Source organism: Topomyia yanbarensis, chromosome 3, assembly GCF_030247195.1.
Source record: "Topomyia yanbarensis strain Yona2022 chromosome 3, ASM3024719v1, whole genome shotgun sequence".
NCBI classification, from domain to species: Eukaryota; Metazoa; Arthropoda; class Insecta; order Diptera; family Culicidae; genus Topomyia; species Topomyia yanbarensis.
In genome coordinates, this window is record NC_080672.1 from 54,321,929 (window position 1) to 54,343,127 (window position 21,199).

Consider the following 21,199-nt stretch of genomic DNA (forward strand, 5'->3'; position numbering starts at 1 on the left):
TTGTGTCTGTTTTTTTCGTGAAACTTCAGCTCCCGTGCGCTTTAGGAGTTTCATCATAATAAATGTTTTCCTAGTGAATTTCTTCCCGCAAAACATTACAAGTTCGGTCAAGGTTGCAAGTTGGTGTGTGATTCCTCGAAATCAGCGAAATTGCTACGGCTACCTGTGACGGAATTTTAAGGACGACGGAAATTGCATGTTTTCAATCCTGAGAAACGAGAAGGTTGTACACACAGTGAATGATTTGTTCTACGGTTTGGAGACATACAGGATTGAGCTTCCTACAAGATGGAATAATTTTTCAACACGAAATTAATTATTCTGCTAGTGTCGCCCAGACTGATTTGAGGAGGAAAATTTCTATGAATCCTGGGCATATGTTCGCTCTCTATTTGCATCGAACGTACGGTATCTCAAATACTAGATTTGTTATGAAAATGATTATGCTATGACCATCGTCGATTCGAACAAAACTTTACAGTTGTGTTTAATAAATATCTATGATTTTCTCTGGCAATTGAAATATTTTGATGCAAGAGCAATTTTTAAAAGGGCGTAGATGTTTATACGTGCATTAATTTTAATGTTTTTGTTCGATTACTATATTTTATACATCAAAACTATTTAAAAATATACACTGAAAGAAATGTATCATTTTTCACAAAAACAAATTTATTTTAAAAATTTAAATTGCAAAAAAAACCCATTCTTTAATTTTTTTAAATTTTGTCAACAAAAATCTATAGCAAAAAGAAACATTTTGAATGGAATTGCATGATGGAGAACTTATTGGCAAAAAAGTTTTTCTAACAATAACTTTATACATATTTTTAAATTTCATGCTATATAACATACAAAACTGTAATTTTATTACAGAATATAATTCTACGTGTCATTTAAAATCAAAATGCATTTAACAACAATCTTCTAAAATGCGATAGTTTTCGAGATATCTGGAATTTCGCTCCAACAAAATTCGTGTAATTATGCCCTTTTTAAAAGTTATTCTTGTAACCCCATCATAAAATGTCAACAATGTAATGTGTATGTGTATCAATTCAAAGACGTATAGGACACTTTTTCAGTGTATTTGGATCATGGAAAAACATTCAATGCAAAAGGTTTTCCAAACAACTTTTGACATATTTTTATAATTCATACTATATACAGTCAAAGATGGTTGTACGACTTTCCCCCGAAAACCATTCCCCAGAAACTAAAACACCGAAGTTTTTTCCCCAGAAAGAACCATTCTCCAGACTACCATTTCGTCGAAAGTACCAATTACCAGAAAACCTTTTCCCAGAAAGTATTTTTGCCCAGAAAACCGTTACACAGAATGAACAAATCCCCAGAAGTTCATACCCCAGAAAAAAACCATTTCCCAGAAATTGAGGTATTTTAACTGAATATGACTTATTTATTAGTATTAATATTCAGGTTTGGCTTTGTAATATAAGAGCTATTGATAAAATGGTATCTTTTAATGTTGTACCATCTTACTGGTCGGCAATTAAAACTTCTTTTAATTTTTTGTCTTACCAGCATGTTTTTTTACAGCGACGCCGGTTTATCATATCTCCTTGCAGATATCGCATATATTCCGCCGACGTGGACTGGTCTTTGAATGCTTTCACAACCGCATAAAATTTTAGGTCACTTACCTTTTAAGAGTGCATTTCATTTGTTGTGGAAACTTTCTATTGCGTTTGAGGTTCTGGGTATGTCATTGAGGGTGTTGTATCGCATGGTCCATAATTCAGAGAAAAATCTGGCCTGTGCGCAGTGTTTTCCAACCCTTCGCTTCCCCAAAACGTATTTTTTCCGATGTAATCGAAGTGCGGGGCCATTTGATCCGGAGCTAAAGCACGAACAATACCATATCGCACAGAATTGGGAACAATCCTTGCGATAGCGTTCATCTCATCGGTTTCGAAATCTGTCAATACAATCGACGGATTAATTTTAATATTGTTGTTAGCTGCTATGGTTTTCATCAGTTTTAGAGCTTTTCAGTAGTTGGATTCCGATTTATCTGGAAGGAGCATTTGTACTAAGGGTAGGAACGTTCGTTCAATGCTCAATGTTCCGATTGACCCGTGGATGGCAATTTATGTAGCAGATGAATCAATAAGGGCATGACCGGTGATCAACTCGTATGCCCGGTTTATTCGAACATAGGAGTTGACTCCTTCTTTTAAACATGAGCAGCTCTTTGAATATGTATGCCAAATAGCCCTCGGAATGAAACTTGTTATCCACTCGTCTGACTGGTTTTCTCGAACATAGGGGTTGATTCATTAGTGTGCTGGACACTATGGAATAGCTGGAGCAAAAAGTTAGCTAAAATAAGAAACATTCGAACTACACACCCAGAAAAAATCGTGTAAATTTAAGTCTCCTGACCAACGTATATGTCAATACGAGCATCAAAAACGACATAGTTTTACATTTGATTTTAATTTTACATGTCGCTAAATTTTGCGAGTCACGTAATTTACTGCGCGTGGAAAGTACATCTTCCATGTAAAATTAAACAGAACACGGTTATATTTCGTCAACGATAAATTTCAGATTTTTTTTTGGTGTGTATCATATTAAAGATTTTTTATAACATTCTTCGATGTTTGTTGCATCATGTACCATCGAAATTTCAAGGGGGTCCTCTACTCTCGAGGCCTAAAATTGAGGTGTTTTTTGGGAATGAATTGCGAAAGATCTACTGAATGGATCCTATTTTTTTTATTTTGAATATACATGTTTCGGCTTTTCAATTTAACTTTAAACGACGAAAACAAAAATCTCTGCGACCTTGAAACGTCATTGGTGACATTGATGTTTGGATTACATGGGTCCCGCTTAAGTTTCGACTAATTGGGTAATCAGTAACCAAAAAGTTGATATTCTTTATAATCATAGCTACGTTGGCTAAATTTTCCCGAGTTTTTTTTAATTGTTTTTTTATGTTATATAACGGTTGGATTTTTTCCAATTATTGCGTCATTTTTTAAATAAAATTTTGCAAATCGTGCTCGGCCCAACATGGCGGTATGATTTCTGAACAATTAAAAACAATATTGAAGTCGGACCAATAGCTCTATGAGGAGACTCGACAGCTAAAAACACTACTTTCGGGAAAACGCGCTGTTTTTCGTCTGCAAAAGTGAAATTCGAAAGCCAAAACACGTATCTTAGTAATAAAAAAACATAATTGAAATCTATTCACTCCCTAACAGTTTATTCCCAAAAAAATGTTTCATTTATTCTAAAAACTGGCCGTATGCAACAGTTTTTATTAAATTGAAACTATGCAATCAATGAAGTATTATTAAGTTAGAAAACGTTGTTAATGATCTATGCTAAGTACTCTGTTTCTCTGTTTCAACAACATCGAGTTATTAAGGGGTTATATCATCAGAATTTTCAGAAAATCGAAAAAAAATTTCAATGGCTGAAAATATGCTTAAATAGTTTTGAAAACGATATGTCGCCGAAACCCGTTTTATGTATACCCCGAGCGAACTAAAAACTTGAAACTCGATTTTTTCGAAACCACTTTTAGCTGGTCGGAAATGTAAGTCAAACAACTCTTTTTGGATCGTTTTGAAATTTGCACAGTGCGTATTCAGAATTCCTATCTGCAGCGACGTACGCATGATTTTAGATTTTCTTGACATAGTTTTTTTTAATTTGCGTCGATTTTAATGAATTTTACAGCGCTTTTTCATTAACAAGTGCGTCATTTCGCAAAATCCTACGTCGCTTACCATTGAACAGAAATAAAAAAAAAATTAGTTTTTAGCTCTAGGCTGCCAAAGCTTTGTGCTCAATCATTAACCGTCAATAACACGCAATGCGAAGGAGGTTTAAGATGTTCTATTAGGTATTTAACCTAATGGTACTCTTTTTATGTTTCTAGATCTTCTGGTAATATTACATGTCTTTGCAACTCAAATGTATTATAGAGTTTTAGAATATTTCCACGGCGCGATGCCACAAATATCGAAAATCGACGATTGTTGAATATTCAACAGTAGTTGCAGTAGTAGACTAAACGCTTGATTAAAATGACAGCCGCCGTTAATTATTTTTTGCTTTCTAGTTCGCACTAAACTCGCAAGGCAACACAAGTTTTATCATAGAAATTTGCTACAAAGGACAACTGAAATAGTGAGTTTTCCTTGATTTTTGAGCTCCTTTGCAGCTATAGTGGGGAACATGTACCTAGAGTTGCATGCTCCAAAAGTAATCAATGGGTTTTGCTTCTATAGGAGCCGAAATTAGCAAATGCGCCACTATTGCTACATGCGGAGCAAGCGGTTCTAAATGCAAAAATTGGTTCAAAACCAATTATAATATTTTTTCTATCAAATAGGAATTGGAAGCAATCATTTGAAGTATAATCATCACCCGTAGATCTTTCCATCTTTTTTTAAATGCGTTTAAATTTAAGCACAATGCGTAAATTAAAAAAAATACTGTGAATAGCGAACTTATAACAAGTATTTAAGTACACATGATCTAAATGTAACGAATTGTTTATTGAGACAAGAGAAGAAAAAAATTCTTCGGCAAAATAATTTTCTGGGTTTTGGTACTTTCTGCGGAACAGTTTTCTGTGTTCTGGTTCTTTCTGGGTGAAAGTTTTCTGGACTTTGGTACTTTCTGGGAATTAGTACTTTCTAGAACATGTGTTTCTGGAGAAAAAGCTTCGGCATTTTTTCTTCTGGGGAATGGTTTTCGGGGAAATGTTGTACAATCATGACTGAGGAATAGTATATTCTGGAGGGTGGCATTCTGGAGGTGAGGGTGGAGTCCTGGAAAATGGTTTTCTGGGGAATGATTTTCGTGGAAATAGCGTACAATCCACTGTTGATGATTATGAACAGTGTTGTTGCACTCCGTATCAAATGACAACGGCCAACGATGTGTGAACTTCGCAGTCTCCCGTGGAATGGTAATCCGTAGCACCTTCTTCCCTCGCAAAGATATCCACAAAGTCACCTGGAGATCACCGGACCAAGTAATAAAAAATCAAATCGACCACGTTCTAATCGACGGTAGATTCTTCTCGGACATCACAAACGTCCGCACTTATCGCAGTGCGAATATAGATTCGGACCACCACCTGGCTGCAGTATGCTTGCGCTCAAAACTCTCGACAGTGCATAGCTCTCGTCGAAGCCGAACGCCGCGGCTAAACATCGAGCGGCTACAAGATGGCAGAGTGGCTCAAGAATACACGCAGCAGTTGGAAGTGGCACTACCAACGGAAGAGCAGCTAGGCGCAGTTGCCCTTGAAGATGGCTGGAGAGATATCCGATCCGCCATAGGTAGCACCGCAGCCACTGCACTAGGTACGGTGGGCCCGGACCGAAGAAGCGACTGGTACGACGGCGAATGCGAGCAGTTAGTCGAAGAGAAGAATGCAGCATGGGCGAGAATGCTGCAACACCGCACGAGGGCGAACGAGGCGCGATATAAACAGGCACGGAACAGGCAGAACTCGGTTTTCCGGACCAAAAAGCGCCAGCAGGAAGACCGAGATCGCGAAGCGATGGAGCAGCTGTACCGCGCTAAAGACACACGGAAATTCTACGAGAAGTTGAACCGCTCGCGCAGGGGCCACGTACCACAGGCCGACATGTGCAGAGATACAAACGGGAATCTTCTCACGGACCAGTGTGAGGTGATCCAGAGGTGGCGGCAGCACTACGAAGAACACTTGAACGGCGATGCAGCAGACGACGAGGATGGCACGGTAACGCACCTGGGAGCACGCGCGGAAGACATTACACTATTGGCTCCGGATCTCCAAGAAATCCAGGAGGAGATTAGCCGGCTCAAAAATAATAAAGCCGCTGGGGTTGACCAAATACCAAGCGAGCTACTAAAACACGGTGGCGAGCCACTGGCTAAAGCGCTGCACTGGGTGATTATCAAGATTTGGGAGGAGGAGATTTTACCGGAGGAGTGGATGGAAGGTGTCGTGTGTCCTATCTACAAAAGGGCGACAAGCTGGATTGCTGTAATTACCGAGCAATCACCCTGCTGAACGCCGCCTACAAGGTACTCTCCCAAATACTATGCCGTCGACCATCACCAATTGCAAGAGAGTTCGTGGGGCAGTACCAGGCGGGTTTCATGAGCGAACGATCTACCACGGACCAGGTGTTCGCTCTTCGTCAAGTACTGCAGAAATGCCGCGAGTACAATGTGCCCACACATCATTTGTTCATCGACTTCAAAGCCGCATACGACACTATCAATCGAGATCAGCTATGGCAAATTATGCACGAGTACGGATTCCCGAACAAACTGGCGCGATTAGTGAAGGCGACGATGAATCGGGTGATGTGCGTAGTACGTGTCTCAGGGACGCTCTCGAGTCCCTTCGAATCACGCAGAGGGTTACGGCAAGGTGATGGTCTCTCGTGTCTGTTATTCAACATCGCGCTGGAAGGTGTAATAAGAAGAGCAGGGATCGACACGAGTGGTACGATTTTCACAAAGTCCGTTCAGCTACTTGGCTTCGCCGATGACGTTGATATTATTGCACGAAACTTTGAGAAGATGGAGGAAGCCTACATCAGACTGAAAAGAGAAGCCAAGCGCGTCGGACTTGCCATCAACACGTCGAAGACAAAGTACATGATAGGAAGAGGTTCACGAGAAGAGAATGAGAACCGCCCGCTTCGAGTTTGCATCGGTGGCGACGAAATCGAGGTGGTTGAAGAGTTCGTGTACTTGGGCTCACTGGTGACCGCCGACAATGATACCAACAGAGAGATTCGTAGACGCATCGTGGCAGGAAATCGTGCTTACTTTGGCCTCCGCAAGACACTTCGGTCGAACAGAGTTCGCCGTCGTACGAAGTTGACCATCTACAAGACGCTGATTAGACCGGTAGTTCTCTACGGGCACGAGACCTGGACCATGCTCGTGGAGGACCAACGCGCACTTGGTGTCTTCGAACGGAAAGTGCTGCGTACCATCTACGGAGGAGTGCAGATGGAAGACGGCACATGGAGACGGCGAATGAACCATGAGTTGCATCAGCTGTTGGGGGAGCCGCCCATCTGTAATACCGCGAAAATCGGACGACTACGGTGGGCCGGGCACGTAGCCAGAATGTCGGACAATAGCCCGGTGAAAACGGTTCTCAATTGCAATCCGACCGGTACAAGAAGACGTGGCGCGCAGCGAGCACGATGGATCGACCAGGTGGAAGACGATTTACGGACTCTTCGCAGACTGCGTGGCTGACGACGCGCGGCCATGGACCGAGTGGAATGGAGGAATCTTTTGTATACGGCACAGGCCACTTCGGCCTTAATCTGTTAATAAATAAATGTGTTAAATGCGCTTACAATACAGGCGTTTCTTTTATTGGTAGCAAAACAGGGTGGAGCTTACACGTTTGGGACCTGTTCTTGATATGTACACAGCGTTGTTTGAAAATTGATAAAACATCTCTCTGTGTAGAGCTAGTTTCTTACGGGATATAAGTGCAACGCAAAGTACATTCTAAATTTTTGGTTTGTTGGATAGAATCCTGAAGCTCCGTTTGGACATTTCCGAACAGACATTAAAGTCTTTATAATGATAAGATTCGCTAGCGCAGCACATAAAATTATCTTCCACACATCAATATCACGTTAATAAAAGATTTTACATCAAATGTATGTTTGTGATTAATACAATTTATATTTTTAACACATTTTTGTGCATATATGCATGTCATGTATGTGGAATGCATAAAATATAAGTTTGGATTTTTAGCAGTGTACGTTATTAACATTCGTTGTACGGAACATGATTACTTAATTTTGCACTATTAAATCGACAAACTGCTAACCATGTTTAAAATCGAATTCCCAATTATATATGACTTAGTTTCTATTCCCATGAAGTAAGTTGTGCATTACATCCAACAATTCAAGCACCGCGCCAGTGCGCATGTATATGTATTCGGGTTGGTACCTTTTATTTGCGTGGATGACACAACTGACGGTTGGTTTCGATCGGTGTGTTAACCCTTTCATGCCCATGTTGTTCATGAACAACGTTTTTAAACTGTTATATCCTTTGGTTCCAGATAAGATCGCAATGTCGATAGAATCAATTCCATACGACGCGACTTTGCTATGTTCGAATTCGTTGTATTATTGATGCATCATGATGTAAAGTGTTTGTTAATCATCAATATGTCGAAAACAATTTTCTTCAGTTTATTGTTCAATATTTTCTCTTGATGACAAACATCCAAAGATCTAGTCATCCCGTATCGTTTCTAGCCTTTTTAGCATCTAGTGCGGATCGAGCTTGCAGCAGAACGAGCGAAACAATTTGAAGTGTCCATGGGGCCTATAATTTGTGTACCCGTAGATATGTTGACTCATGTCAATTTAATACTAACGGAATAGAGGTGCCGTATACGTGCTTGGTTAGTACAAATTTTGCTCATGAAAATAAGTATTATTGACAGCTGAAACCATTTCTATTCTGATGCACTAACAGTGGTGAATATTACCCGTAAAACTGAAGTTGTTGTAATAATTCTGATTCGATTCCGTTGGAGCAGTTCTGCCGCACGGACAGCTTCGATGAATCGTGCAAAATGCAATTTTCTAATTTAAACTGATTTCGACTACCAATTTCATGAGATCAGCTTCTAGCACTGTGGTAGAAAGACCTGCTTTTTCGTGTTACGTGTTACAGCAGTTTTGAGCAAAAACAGTTTTGGAACCCTATATGCGCAAGAATACAGTTGGATGTGAAAGGGTTAAATGATATTTACACGATACGCCAGTCTTCCGTCACCGATACAACACGTCAAAATTAGTTACACGATGCTTCTGTGTAGTCGTTTACGCACAACATCAACGGCACCCAATTTTAATGAACGGAAAGTGCGAATGTGCATTCAAATTTTCCTGACAGTGTCGTGATGTGACGTTGATGTTCTTTTATATTGATAGAAGTTGATGTATCGTGTGCATCGTACCTTACGCGGTCTGAATGGCAAAGGAGAGCAGGAGAAACCAAACCAAAAGCAAGATAGCAAATAAGCATTACTAGATATACGGAATAAATACACATATTGGAGTTTAGTAAATGAACAACAGTCGCGCAGTTCGGAAAAGAAGGGAATAATGATGTAGCGAAAAGTGCAGTATAGTGTGTTGTTAGCATTTAGTGCTGTAGCCAAACCATCTGGTCGATACATGTGCGTTTAAGCATAGGTCGTTCCCAAGCACGAGGTCGTACGCGTATCATTCGCTGTGCGATTATCGCTATTATATAATTGGACCTCCTCTCTGAGGCGACACTTGCAGAATAGCGTCGGCGACGTTGATCTCGCACAAGCCTCCGAGAGAAAAATCTGCCAGGCGCGTATGTGTTTCTGTAATTCCATACCTATCATATGGATATTTCTCGTGAATCAAATAACATCGATTGTAATCAAGTTCTAAGAATTGTGCTTGTTTTTATCGTTTTCTTTTCGGATATCAAACAGACAAACGCATCAGTGTGTATTATAGAAAGTGTGACGAAACCAGAACATAACTAATCTGTCAAAACGGAGCCAGACAGCAGAAACGGCGACAGTAATATCTGCAGCCCCAGCAATAGTGGTGAAGGTGGCGGAAGTCGTAAACGAAAGTTAGCCATGTACAAGATGCCCGAGATCAAACCAATTCCGATGCAGACACAGCAACATCTGCCCCAGGGTGGTGGAGGCCCAAACGGGCGCCAGCCCAAGGCGACACCCATCACCGATGATTATGAAATATCAAACACCGTTCTCGGGCTCGGTATCAATGGAAAGGTGGTTCAGTGCACCAACAAAAAAACGGGCAACAAATATGCGCTTAAGGTAAGTGTGACCCATTTCGCGTAGGAGTGCGAGCAGGAAGACAAAATTTTTACTGTAGTGGAAAAAAGGTGATGCAAGTGGCGATATGCGTGTGTGATGAATGGATGATGATGTGGTTCCCGGAGCAAGGTTGGCCATGAATCATTGTGGCTTGGCGGTTAGGGTAATAAACCGGAAAAGGGAACATTTATCGCGTTCAGTTTGGCTCATTAAAATATTGAATATTGAAAGTTTCATCCTACAAATAACTACACGTATCAATACGAACTTTTGAAATTGTGCATTTTAGACAAACACGTGAAAAGGACCTAAATGCAAATGATAGCCTCTGCTTTTACTTTCTCTTTCGTTTATTATAACGTCATCGTAAAACTTTCCACCATTGTATTTGTACATATAGAAAGACTTTAACTTCATCTAGCGTATTATGCTAATTGTTTAGGAGAATATAACTTTGAAGAGTCAAAAAAAATTATCGCGAATTGTTTCTAGTCTTTTATGATTCGCTCAAAAGGTAATAGGAATAATATCCCATTTGCAAGAGCAAATCTGTTCTACAATACAAAACTTTGCAGACAAAAGTAGAAAGCCAAAATAAAATTCCTTCCCAAAAATAGCCACAACCCTAATATTTACTTCTGACCGGCAACAGACAGAATAAGAATTCCGCTTGCGACCGGCAAATGCAAAAACGATTAAAATAATTACATACTGTAATGACGCGTCAATCGTACCTTCGGCTACGGTGTCGATATGGTTGGCTGTGGCAGGTTTTAGCGAACTACATATCTCCTGCTCATTCGTTATATGGTTGTTGACGTGTGGCTTAAAGTCTACGTGAATCAGACGATAGCATGTGGCGCACGTTTACGTTCCACACTGAGATACCTGCTGCTTTTGGGGACTGAAACTCGCTGCCGCACACAGGAACAGCTGAGTTCAAATCATGGTCAATATCGAATAAAATGTTTGTTTATTTTTTGAATTTGCCTCGAAAGCATACTAGAGTAGCTTATGGGAAACACTTCATTATTGGTGTCCCAACAATAAGTGTCACTCCTAACAAGATTTTGTTTTTTGCTAAATGCTAATAATTTAATTTCGATACTTGGTGCATTCTTTAATATTTGTAGTTTATGATTATGTTGATTTAGCATCGCAAAACTGAAAAACAAAAGACCGAAAAAATAAATCAGGATTTAAAAACGCTAAAAATTAAAAGGTCTAACGCTGAAAAGGATAAAAACCAAATGGTTGAAATTTAAAAAGCGAATACTCAAAAGGCCGAAATTCACATGGCACTTTTTTATATTTATTGCGAATCTTTTCTAAAATCCACATCGTGCCATGCGCCACCCAGCCGAGCGCCGAGTTACGCGCATGTTCACTTCGCATTAGTGGAAACGAGAAAACGATTTGACGTTTGTTTTTGTTTCGTTCGCACTCATGTGTGTCACATATAACAACAAATCGACGAAACGCTAGTTTGTCTCGGGATAGACAATACTCATTTCACATTGTGTTCTTCGCGGGTGGTGGCCAGTTATTTTCGTCCACATCCCTTATCACCTATTTTTATTGGGTGATTCATCAAGTACACTATCTTTTAAAATGAAAATGATACTGCTTATGATTCAATTTCGATATTTGGTGCATTGACGATTATTCGGCACATTGTGTACTGATTTCATCGATTGAGTATTACTTATAAATTGGTAACTATGAGTACAGTGAAAACCCAATTTTATCAGCCCCCGATTTTATCAGCTTTTTAACCCGATTTTGTCAGCTTCATATGAAAAATTGATAGTTGGTAGTTTGATGGGCTCTAAGACGAACCATGTTGAATTCGATTAAATCCTTTCTTGAGCATATTTTTCTTATCATAGAGATCCGAAATATGCAAAAACAAAAATTTTAATTTTTTTTTCAATTTTGATCTGTCAGACTCCCTTAAAGAAAAATTTAAACTAAATAATCGGAAAGGGTTATGAGGCTATATCTAGGGAATAAAAATCATTCTGTAAAAAATCATCGTTTGAAAAACTTGACGATATCTAGAAATGATAAAGTTAACTATCATCTGGATCGAACTGCATATAATTTGGAAGAACAGCTCATGGCATAAAGAAGGGATAATTTTAATTATTGAAACGCTGTATGAAAAGCGTTAACTCACTGGTGATCATAATAATGATAACAAAACATACGTCTGATGTAAAATCTATACTATACTACAACGTAAGTCACAAAAACAATCCCATGATTGCGAAAATGAACAAACACAAGAATTTCAAAAATGAAATTCAAAAGAACTACTCATATTTAAAAGAAGGCAAAATCAGTTATAAAATGTCTTCATTAGAAATATGATCAGAAATATATCAGGTAATCAGTCTATCTTCTGACCTCGCCCACAGCAAAAGCAAAAGATTGCTACACTATAGGTACTAGTGAAGCAAGCTAGCGCTTTGTTCTATATTCAGTGAACAAACAATATTGTAGCGTTCCCCCGGCTGTGCAGTGAAATGAGTCTGCCAAAGGAAGCAAAAGGGCCCGTGCTACGAGATAACACGATTTCGATCGATTTTAATAAAACTCGTTTTAGAAAAAGTTTAAAATGAAGCTTAACCTCGCGAACATGCGATTTCAATTATACACACAAACTTACACCCGCGATCTCGCCATCATAAAAGCGCTCCGGTAATTAAGTGAACGTTTGAGCACGGTTCACGTCCGGCAGTCCCTACCCTCGGTCCTAGCACCCTAGACTATGCCTTCAGTTGGACCTATCATACAAAAAATGTCGCTTTTATTCACCAGACAACACGTTCCATGGCGACATGACCGGGAAGTCTAGTGATATGGGGCAACCCTCATCTAGTATATGAGCCGTGCACTAAAAATAAAGCATCAGAGTCACTGTCCGCGCGATCATTCAAGAACAGTGGTCCAGAATGCAAATTTAGCAGCAATTTTTAGATTCTGCTAAAACTAAACAATTTAGCCTTATTGGGTCTTTAGAGAAGTTTTCGTAGATTATGAGCCCCTTCTTTTAGTTAAAATAACGGTTAGGGTTGTTGTAATTTTACAAAGATCAAAAAAATAATTTCAATCATTCTAGCTTGAGCCAAATGACCTTCAGCGAAGTTGTAGAACTACAAATTTTGGAAAAGTTTGCTGAAGACATGTAAGTGTCATACTTTTCATGTGTTGCTCTTTTTCCTGCATTCAGGAACGTTTTTCCTAAAAAAAATGGCTGTTTTAAGCTCTAAAAATTATATTAAAAAATTCTCATCTACAAAATAAAGTTATGCATAAAAAAGGAATTGTTAAGGTACGAGAAAAATTAATTACGATTAATTGAAAAATAAAATAATAAGAAAATCGGTTGAGTGGTTTTTCGGCAATCGTGATCACGGAAAAACCATTTTTGGAAAAACGACATTTCGAGATAATCGATTCAAGTTACCACTGCTCTTGGTAAACGAAGCGCGCTTGGAAGCGCTGTCACTTTCGATCTACTCCTCGGATCTCTGTAAAAATTTGAGAGAATATTCTCAAGGAGTTGTACTTTCAGATAAAGTAATATAAAAATTCATTTTTTTGAAAAATAATAAGGTATATAACCCCTTAAACAAAAAGAAGGGCCTTGCCAAGGATATTGTAAGTTTGTCATTTTGTTTTAACAAAACGTTAAAATTCTTGCTAAATTCACATTCTGGACCGCTGTGCACTGTAATAAAATCGAATTTATCTACAAGAAGTTACATACACGCTAGCAGACGCGTCAAATACGTTAACATACAAACGCTTGAGCTTCATCCGCGCACCACTGCGCCCGTGATCTCACAAACATGAAAACACCTCGGCGATTGAGTGAACGTTTTAACACTTATAACTTTCAAAACTTATAAACGTGGTCTCAAGCGCGGATCTACGAACACATGTGTTCGCGCAATCACAAATCGTTCACGCCCGAAAGCTTCATGCCTTCAGTTGGACCAATCACGCTCATATCCACTAAACTACTCGTTCCGTGGCGACATGACATTGATATGGAGAATTTGATTTTCTTCTATCATTCAGCACGTTAACATATAAACGCTTAAGACATTAGCGATCTTACGCGGTCCGCGCGCGATCATGTTACATACACACTAGCGAAAGCGACAAATACGTTAACATACAAACACTCGAACCAGCGATTTCCTACACCCGCGATCTCGCAAACACGTTCCATGGTGACAAGACCGGGAACTCTAGTGATATGGAAGAGCTCACTCTCTTCTAGCATCTGAACCATACACCGAAAACTAGTATCAGATTCACGGTTCGCGGACGATCATCCAAGAACACACGCGAAAATACTCTTATACACAGAAGTAACACCCCTTCCCCCCAAATATCTTCATGAAGCATTTAGCTCTTCTTGCCTTTTCTAGTTTTAACTATTATATGATCTCGTTGAAAATGCCCAACTCTACTACCACATAAAATAACTCTAATTAATGTCTCCGAATCTTTACAAAATTTAATCACGCCCTCTAATTATTTCTACTTTTAAGATAGTCGTAAAAATTTTCCCCCTTAGTTAAACATTATTTGCTCCAATAATCTCATTGCTAAAAATGTCAAACCGTATTGCCATAAAAACTAAATGACCCCTCTAATCTTACGAAAATTATACTACCCCCTTGTGTATATGTATAGCTATAAATTAGCCTTAGTTTAATTTCAAAAATCAATATGTAAGCCCCTAGTTTTAAGTAATTTAAAATGTAAAACAAAACAAAATTGGCACCTTTAAGCTAACGCAAACCTGCCTTATCAAATAAACGAATTGAAAAAAAAAAAACACACGCGAAAATGCGAATGGACACACGGTTATAAAATCGAATTTATACATTCGAAGATACATACACGCTAGCACACGCGGCATACAAACACCCACGCGATCGAACACGTTAACGCACAAACGCTCGAACCCTTCACGATGATCGTGAATTTCTCTATGCCCGGACATATCTGAACCGTACAATGAACGCCACATTTTTTTTTAATTTTTTGAAAATATTCATAATTATGTTGAGAAGATTGTGTAACATTTTTTGAGAAGATTGTGTAATTTATAAGATATTATTATTATAATAGGCCTAATACTGAGCGAGTGTTAAATTACGTTTCTTTTAATGATATAATTGTAATATCTCGCAAAGTATTTTGATACCCACTCCAAAATTTGTACACAATCTTTTTAGCATGATGTTAAATATTTTAAGAAAAAAAATTGCAGAATGCATAAGTTATATAAAAAACAAAACTTTTCGTTTTTTTCCGGTAAAGTCATGCAAAAAGCAACTTTTTTATTTACTATTTTTGCCATACATCGAATAGTTTCTGAGTTATCAGTGATTGAGAAATGTTAAATTTTATTAACTTCAAAAGTTCAAAATCTCATAACTTGAAAAAAATCATATCCAGCCAAAACAAAAAATATGTTTTAATTATTTTTAACTAAAGAATTCAAGAAGAGAATTTGAACGGAATACAAATTTTGGTTTTCGACAAATTTTTGCGTTATGTAATTTAGGATGGTACCTAAGCTGACCAACTCTGACGAAAAAATCCGTATCCGTATCCTTAAATCCGCAACGAAACATAATGGTTGACCACACTCAGGCAAACCGTTCGCACAGTGTACGGATTTTTTTGTCAGAGTTGGCCAGTTTAATGGTACCTAATCGATGCGGAGAAGGTTAGAAAAAAGTTAATTTTTAATATAGAGCGTCTGACCAAAAAAAAGTATATTCTGTGTTATTGCAATTTTTAATAGAAAATACATATTTATAACTATCGACCAATATTTGCAGTTTCCAGTGCAAGTTCTGATTATTTTTTAAGAAGAAGAATACAAACCAATAGTGAGTTAGGTTATATCATCTTGCTGTTCATGAAGATTTTGTGAGCTACGTGTTTGTTTTGACTGTTGAATTTGGGTCGTGTGACAAAACAATCTGCTGGCGTCATATGCATGCGCCTAGCATACCTTCATAGGCACATTCTGTTGTCTGAGCATGAAACGTGTCAATGCTAAGGATAACAACCGATGGGATCAGACGGAAAGAGCACATTCGCACAACTTCAGCTCCATGGTTAGACAAAGAGGAATTACAAACTATCTACCAACATCGATTAGATCACTTCATATCACGATCATCTAAACAGTTTTTTATTATCATTACTTTTTTTAACACTCTCATATTTCAGTGCACATTAGAAATCGATTTGTGAGGCAGATCCAACAGATGTTATAAAATAAAATGAAGATTAATATCACTTTTTTATTACTATGCATTTGTATCGGGAAACGATTTCTCTTCATTTTAGAGGATCCAATTTTTATAACTTTTTTTGGAGAATGTTCCAGTTTATTTAGAAAAAGCTTGACATCACTGGTTATAACAGCCGGCATAGTCTAAACATATGCGTCAATTTGAATGAATAAGAAAATACGATTTACATGAAATTAGTTGTAGGTGGTTACTATGGAGACGCTCACACACAACTTCAACGGCACGAAAAGCTTTTTTTGTACGTAACGTGTGTAGGTAGATATGTAATCCACCTATTTAGACGGTGTTCTGCTTCTTAACCACTGACAGAAACTTGAGTTGAATACATTTTTCCAGCGCAATATTATACTTCGTTTACAAAAACTTTTCGCATTTCCGAACATACCCAAAAAATAATTTAAATGTTCAGTTGACGTATTGTGCTGGTAACGAAAGAATTACGAATAGTGTAAATTGTACTTGGATATTTTTTAGTTTCGACCCAACGCTTAAATCTTTCTTCTGGATTCCCCGGAGAAAGAAAACACTCCTATTTGCTACCGGAAGCAAAAAAAAACAGAGCGTATGCAGGAACCAGTTTCTCCCAATTAGCACTGGATTAAAAATGCTTCATGAAGATTTGTTTTTATGCAGCATATGGAGCCGATGAGCCCACGCGAACACATGCAAAGCTTATCGAGGTTTTTACGTGCCATAATTGAAATCGGTTTTATCTTGTTCGTAATTTTGTTCATCCCAACTTGTTAGATTCTTACTCATTATTTGATGTAGCACCAAAAATATCTTTTGATTTATATATGGCCTGTGTTAAGCCAAAGAGGACCAAGCGCCATTTTGAGGTACTTTATCTAAAATCGCTCCAGCATCCAATGTAGCACCAGGAACTCTAATATCTGTTATGTTTTGGGAACCCAAATAGCAAACGAAAGCAAGCCAGTGTTCTTTAACTTTCTATGTAAATGATAAGTTATCGAAAAATTAATTTTGGTACGAAAAATACACGAAAAAAATTATGTCGCTTAGCTCGGTTTGGCTTAACGCAGGCCATATAAGCTGTCTACAATTTAGATAAGAACGGATAATTTGAAGCAATAAATCCACGTATGAGCTAGTGCATTTCAAGGTGATGCTGTTTGTACGTGCTAAATATTTGTAGTTGTGTGATTTGAAATATTTACATACACTTGTTAAATAGAATAATTCTAGTCTCTGCAACAAGTGGATGTAAACATTGTGAATTGGTCGGTGTTAAGTCAGATCGGACTAAGTCGCAAAACATCAAAAAATGAGATAATGATAGCACTGGATAAAGAATTTCGTCAGCTACATTCGACTTTTGTCAGATTTGATATATTTAACAATAATTATGGCAAAAATAATTTTCCAATCATAATGTAAAGGATGCGGCGATTCAAACTTTAAACTCGTTTTCCTCGAAATCAATATTTTGTCACTTAGTCCGGTCTGACTTAACACCGATCAATTATTCTAATCTTTGGGACCATCCATAAATTACGTAACGCTTTTAGAGAGGGTATAACAAAATATGACATGTTGTGACATATAAGGGAGGAGGAGTGAGCTAGAACGTAACGTATCATGTTTTTATGGAAGAAATTTTGTTTAAAGAATTTGTTACCTGATAGAGGAGAAGGGATAGAGAAATGTAGGACAGATTATTACATGATTTATGAATGGACCCTTTATCAATGGATGTATTATTACTGAAGTCTGCGTCCAGTACCTTTCACCTATGTATCACGTGAAACGTGCTTTGACCAGATAAGCCTGATGTTACTGATGGCAGTGTTTAATGGTCAAGATTATTTGCATCAAAATAGTCTTGAATACGAAAAATGGGCGCTATCTTCAAAGAATGAAATTTCACAACCTTATGCTTGTCTGCCACCCTATATTTAATTACTCATTTGCGCACCACGTTGTTTATCATCATCGTATGAGTAATATTCGTGTATATGTACCTATATTATGACTTTTTTTCTGGTCAGCTGGCTAGCTAACATAACACACTCGGTTGGCATCGGTGGATGATATCTAAATCTTCTTTCATTTCTTCGCTTCCTTCCACATACACAGGTGCTGCACGATAATGCTAAGGCCCGACGGGAGGTGGAGTTGCACTGGCGCGCTAGCGGTTGCCGGAACATTGTAAACATCATCGACGTGTACGAGAATAGCTACAGTGGCAACCGATGTCTGCTGGTCGTTATGGAATGGTATGTTTTTTTTGCTTTTTTTGGCGTGGTATGTATTTAGTAAATTGATTGTGAGTGTTTTCTCGAAGATCAGTTGAGCGACCGTCATAATATCAGAACATGCTTCGAAAAACCCACTTCAAACATGTTATGATATAAAAATTGGATATAAACGTATGAATCGGACTAGGGCTCTTCGAAGAAAGAGTCGATTAAAAAAACCTCCAGTATAAAAATCGGTAAAATATATACGATTCATGCCAAGTTTTCTTAAACCGACTTAATCGACTGGAGATTCAGCCTTGCCGACTTTTCCAGGTGAGAAATTTTTAAACGTGGTACACAAAATGTTTTTGAAAACACACGCTTTTACCTCTAACCTTATCACAATGAGACCAGAAAGTGGCCATTTCGCTTCCCCAAACATTTTCATTAAACCGACATATTTAGAGCAATTTCAGCTCCAAATCCTTCATTTTTTGATAAAACAACAATAAACAGAATTAGTAGTATTCGACGATTTTGGGCTACAAAATCTGTTTTTGTTTGTGCCAAGAAGGTATGTCAGTACGAAACTATGGATCAGATGTTTTCCTGTACCAAAAACTTCGATAACTTTTAAGAATAAAACTCAGACTCAACATTAGTTTGATAATTTTAAGGCTACCCCATGATACAAAAAGCGTGGACGAGAACTGATCTTTTGCATGCTACCAGAATGATTAAGTATTTTGGTAAAACCTTGACATTACTTTATAATCCGGATTTTAACAAGTATTGCGCAAACATTTGCTGAAGCCCTGTTTCATTCCCACTTCTGCTCCATTGCAATCTGCGCCATGCTATATTTCTCCTTAGTGAAGAACAGTTTTGGTTAAAACTGTTTTTTTTCTTTCCCCTATCGGGCCTACTGCATGTTTATGATTTTTACTACTATATGCTGGGGTTTGGATTAGGGAAACCTCTAAAAAGCAATAATTTCGAAAGCGGCTCCGACGAAGCGAGTCTGTGCCACTTCTGCTAAGATCCTAAGATTTCAGTAATCAAAGATCTTAACAATAAAAGCACTAGCCTAACCAGAGTGGCAACAGGCACATAAGGATCGACGCCAGTAACATCCTGATTACGGTATACTGGCCATGGCGAACGGACAATCACGAATTGGACGGTGACTTTGGGCTGACAGACGTGCTGTTCTACTCTCTGAGTAAGGAAGGATGACACCGGCTTGAAATGGCGAGTGGGCTAACAGGACGAAACGGAGTCTCGTCAAAACCTTGGCAAGTGTCCGGGTACGTTAAAAATTCTTCACATTTTAGTTGGTGATATTAGGTTCGGATGGGCTATTCTCGATGTTACGCCGTTCCGGCTTTGAACACTATTCCTCATGACGAGGGGACTACGTATAACGAATAGAGCTAGCGGCCCGGAGTTGCAACCCAAAAAATGAAGAATAAACAAGAAACACACTCATGCGGAGCAGGAGCGGCAAATCCCGTTGCCAGAGGTGCTTTGGTGAGGTTTCCACCACCAGCAGCAGCTGAAGTTATCCAGCAAAAGCAGGAGAAGAAGAAGCAGCTGCAACAACAGCCAGAGCAGAGTGGGATGAGCTACACTCCACAGAATCCAGAAATAGCGGCAGCGAAGTGCTTGGCGGAGGAGCTCCACAAATTTGTAGACGCGAGAAACAATACCCATATTGGCATCTAGGAGATGGTTCTTCGATTCCGAAAGGTGCTAGTGTCTGCCGTGAAGGAATATGACACGGCAACGCGGAGGGCTGATGTAGCTGAGCGAGCGTCGGCTGAGGCTACTATCTTCCTAGCCCCTCCGAAGCAGAAGCTGATTGGAGTGGAGAACACGCCAGTTTCCGCGAATCCAAGGAGAACAAGAACCTCGCCAGGAGACTGTGGGATTTGGGGGAAAAGGTGATAAAAATAAGGCGCACCCAAAAATGTGAGATGCTCTTCGAGTTGAAGAAGGATCTCACGATTAACAGATTGACCATGCAGGAGATTATTACCACATCAATGGGTGAAAAAGGCAGAAGTTAACCCATTCATGCCCATGTTGTTTGTGGACAACAACGTTTTTAAACAGCTATAACTTTTGATTGAGGCGATATTTGCTCACAAAAACAAGTAAGGATAATTAATGTGATTGTTGCCTTTAATTTGAGTATTAACAGTTACAAGGATTAGCTCTAGAACTGAAGTTATTGCAATTAGTCTGATTGGGTTCCGATGGAGCAGTGCTGCCAGGGACAGTTTACGTTGACGATGGAAATAGATTTTTTCATATATCTACGTTATGGTGCAATATCATTGAAAACTGATAAAACTTATCAATTTGGACTGTCGTTGGCTACGTTTTCCACGTAATTGGACTATTGTAATTATTCTAGAAGAATTGTATTGAGCATAAGAAGGTAAAAATTGGCCAGCTTCTAGCACTACCATGGAAGCACCCATCTTTATGAAAATAGGCTTTTCGTGTTTCTTGACTCCACCGTTTTCAAGGAAAAATAGTTTTGAAACCCTACATGCACTAGAAAAAAGTTGGGCATGAAATGGTTAAAGACTTAAACCCGGAGACGGTGATTGTATACAAGGACCTGGATGAGATCACGATGGAAGATGAACTGAGAGGTTACGGTTGGATGGTCTAGATGCTCATTGAGATCCACCCCACGAGTGAATAAACAAGCGGAGAAATGCTCCAAGTATTTAGGCTTTGGACATTTGGCA

The 21,199-nt window shown here is 38.7% G+C and overlaps 1 protein-coding gene across 4 annotated transcripts in view; it reads left to right on the forward strand.

Moving 5' to 3' along the window:
- Positions 1-21,199, forward strand: part of LOC131694215 (MAP kinase-activated protein kinase 2) — a 27,365-nt gene continuing 6,166 nt past the window's right edge. The window contains exons 1-3 of one of the 4 annotated variants that reach the window (XM_058982729.1): positions 1-223; positions 9,471-9,880; positions 18,334-18,473. In XM_058982729.1, the coding sequence (XP_058838712.1) occupies positions 9,674-9,880; positions 18,334-18,473 (347 nt within the window). In that variant the 5' untranslated portion in view covers positions 1-223; positions 9,471-9,673. Of the gene's footprint in view, positions 224-9,113; positions 9,881-18,333; positions 18,474-21,199 lie in introns of those variants that run through there. The other 3 variants (XM_058982728.1, XM_058982730.1, XM_058982731.1) reach the window with 3 other exon arrangements.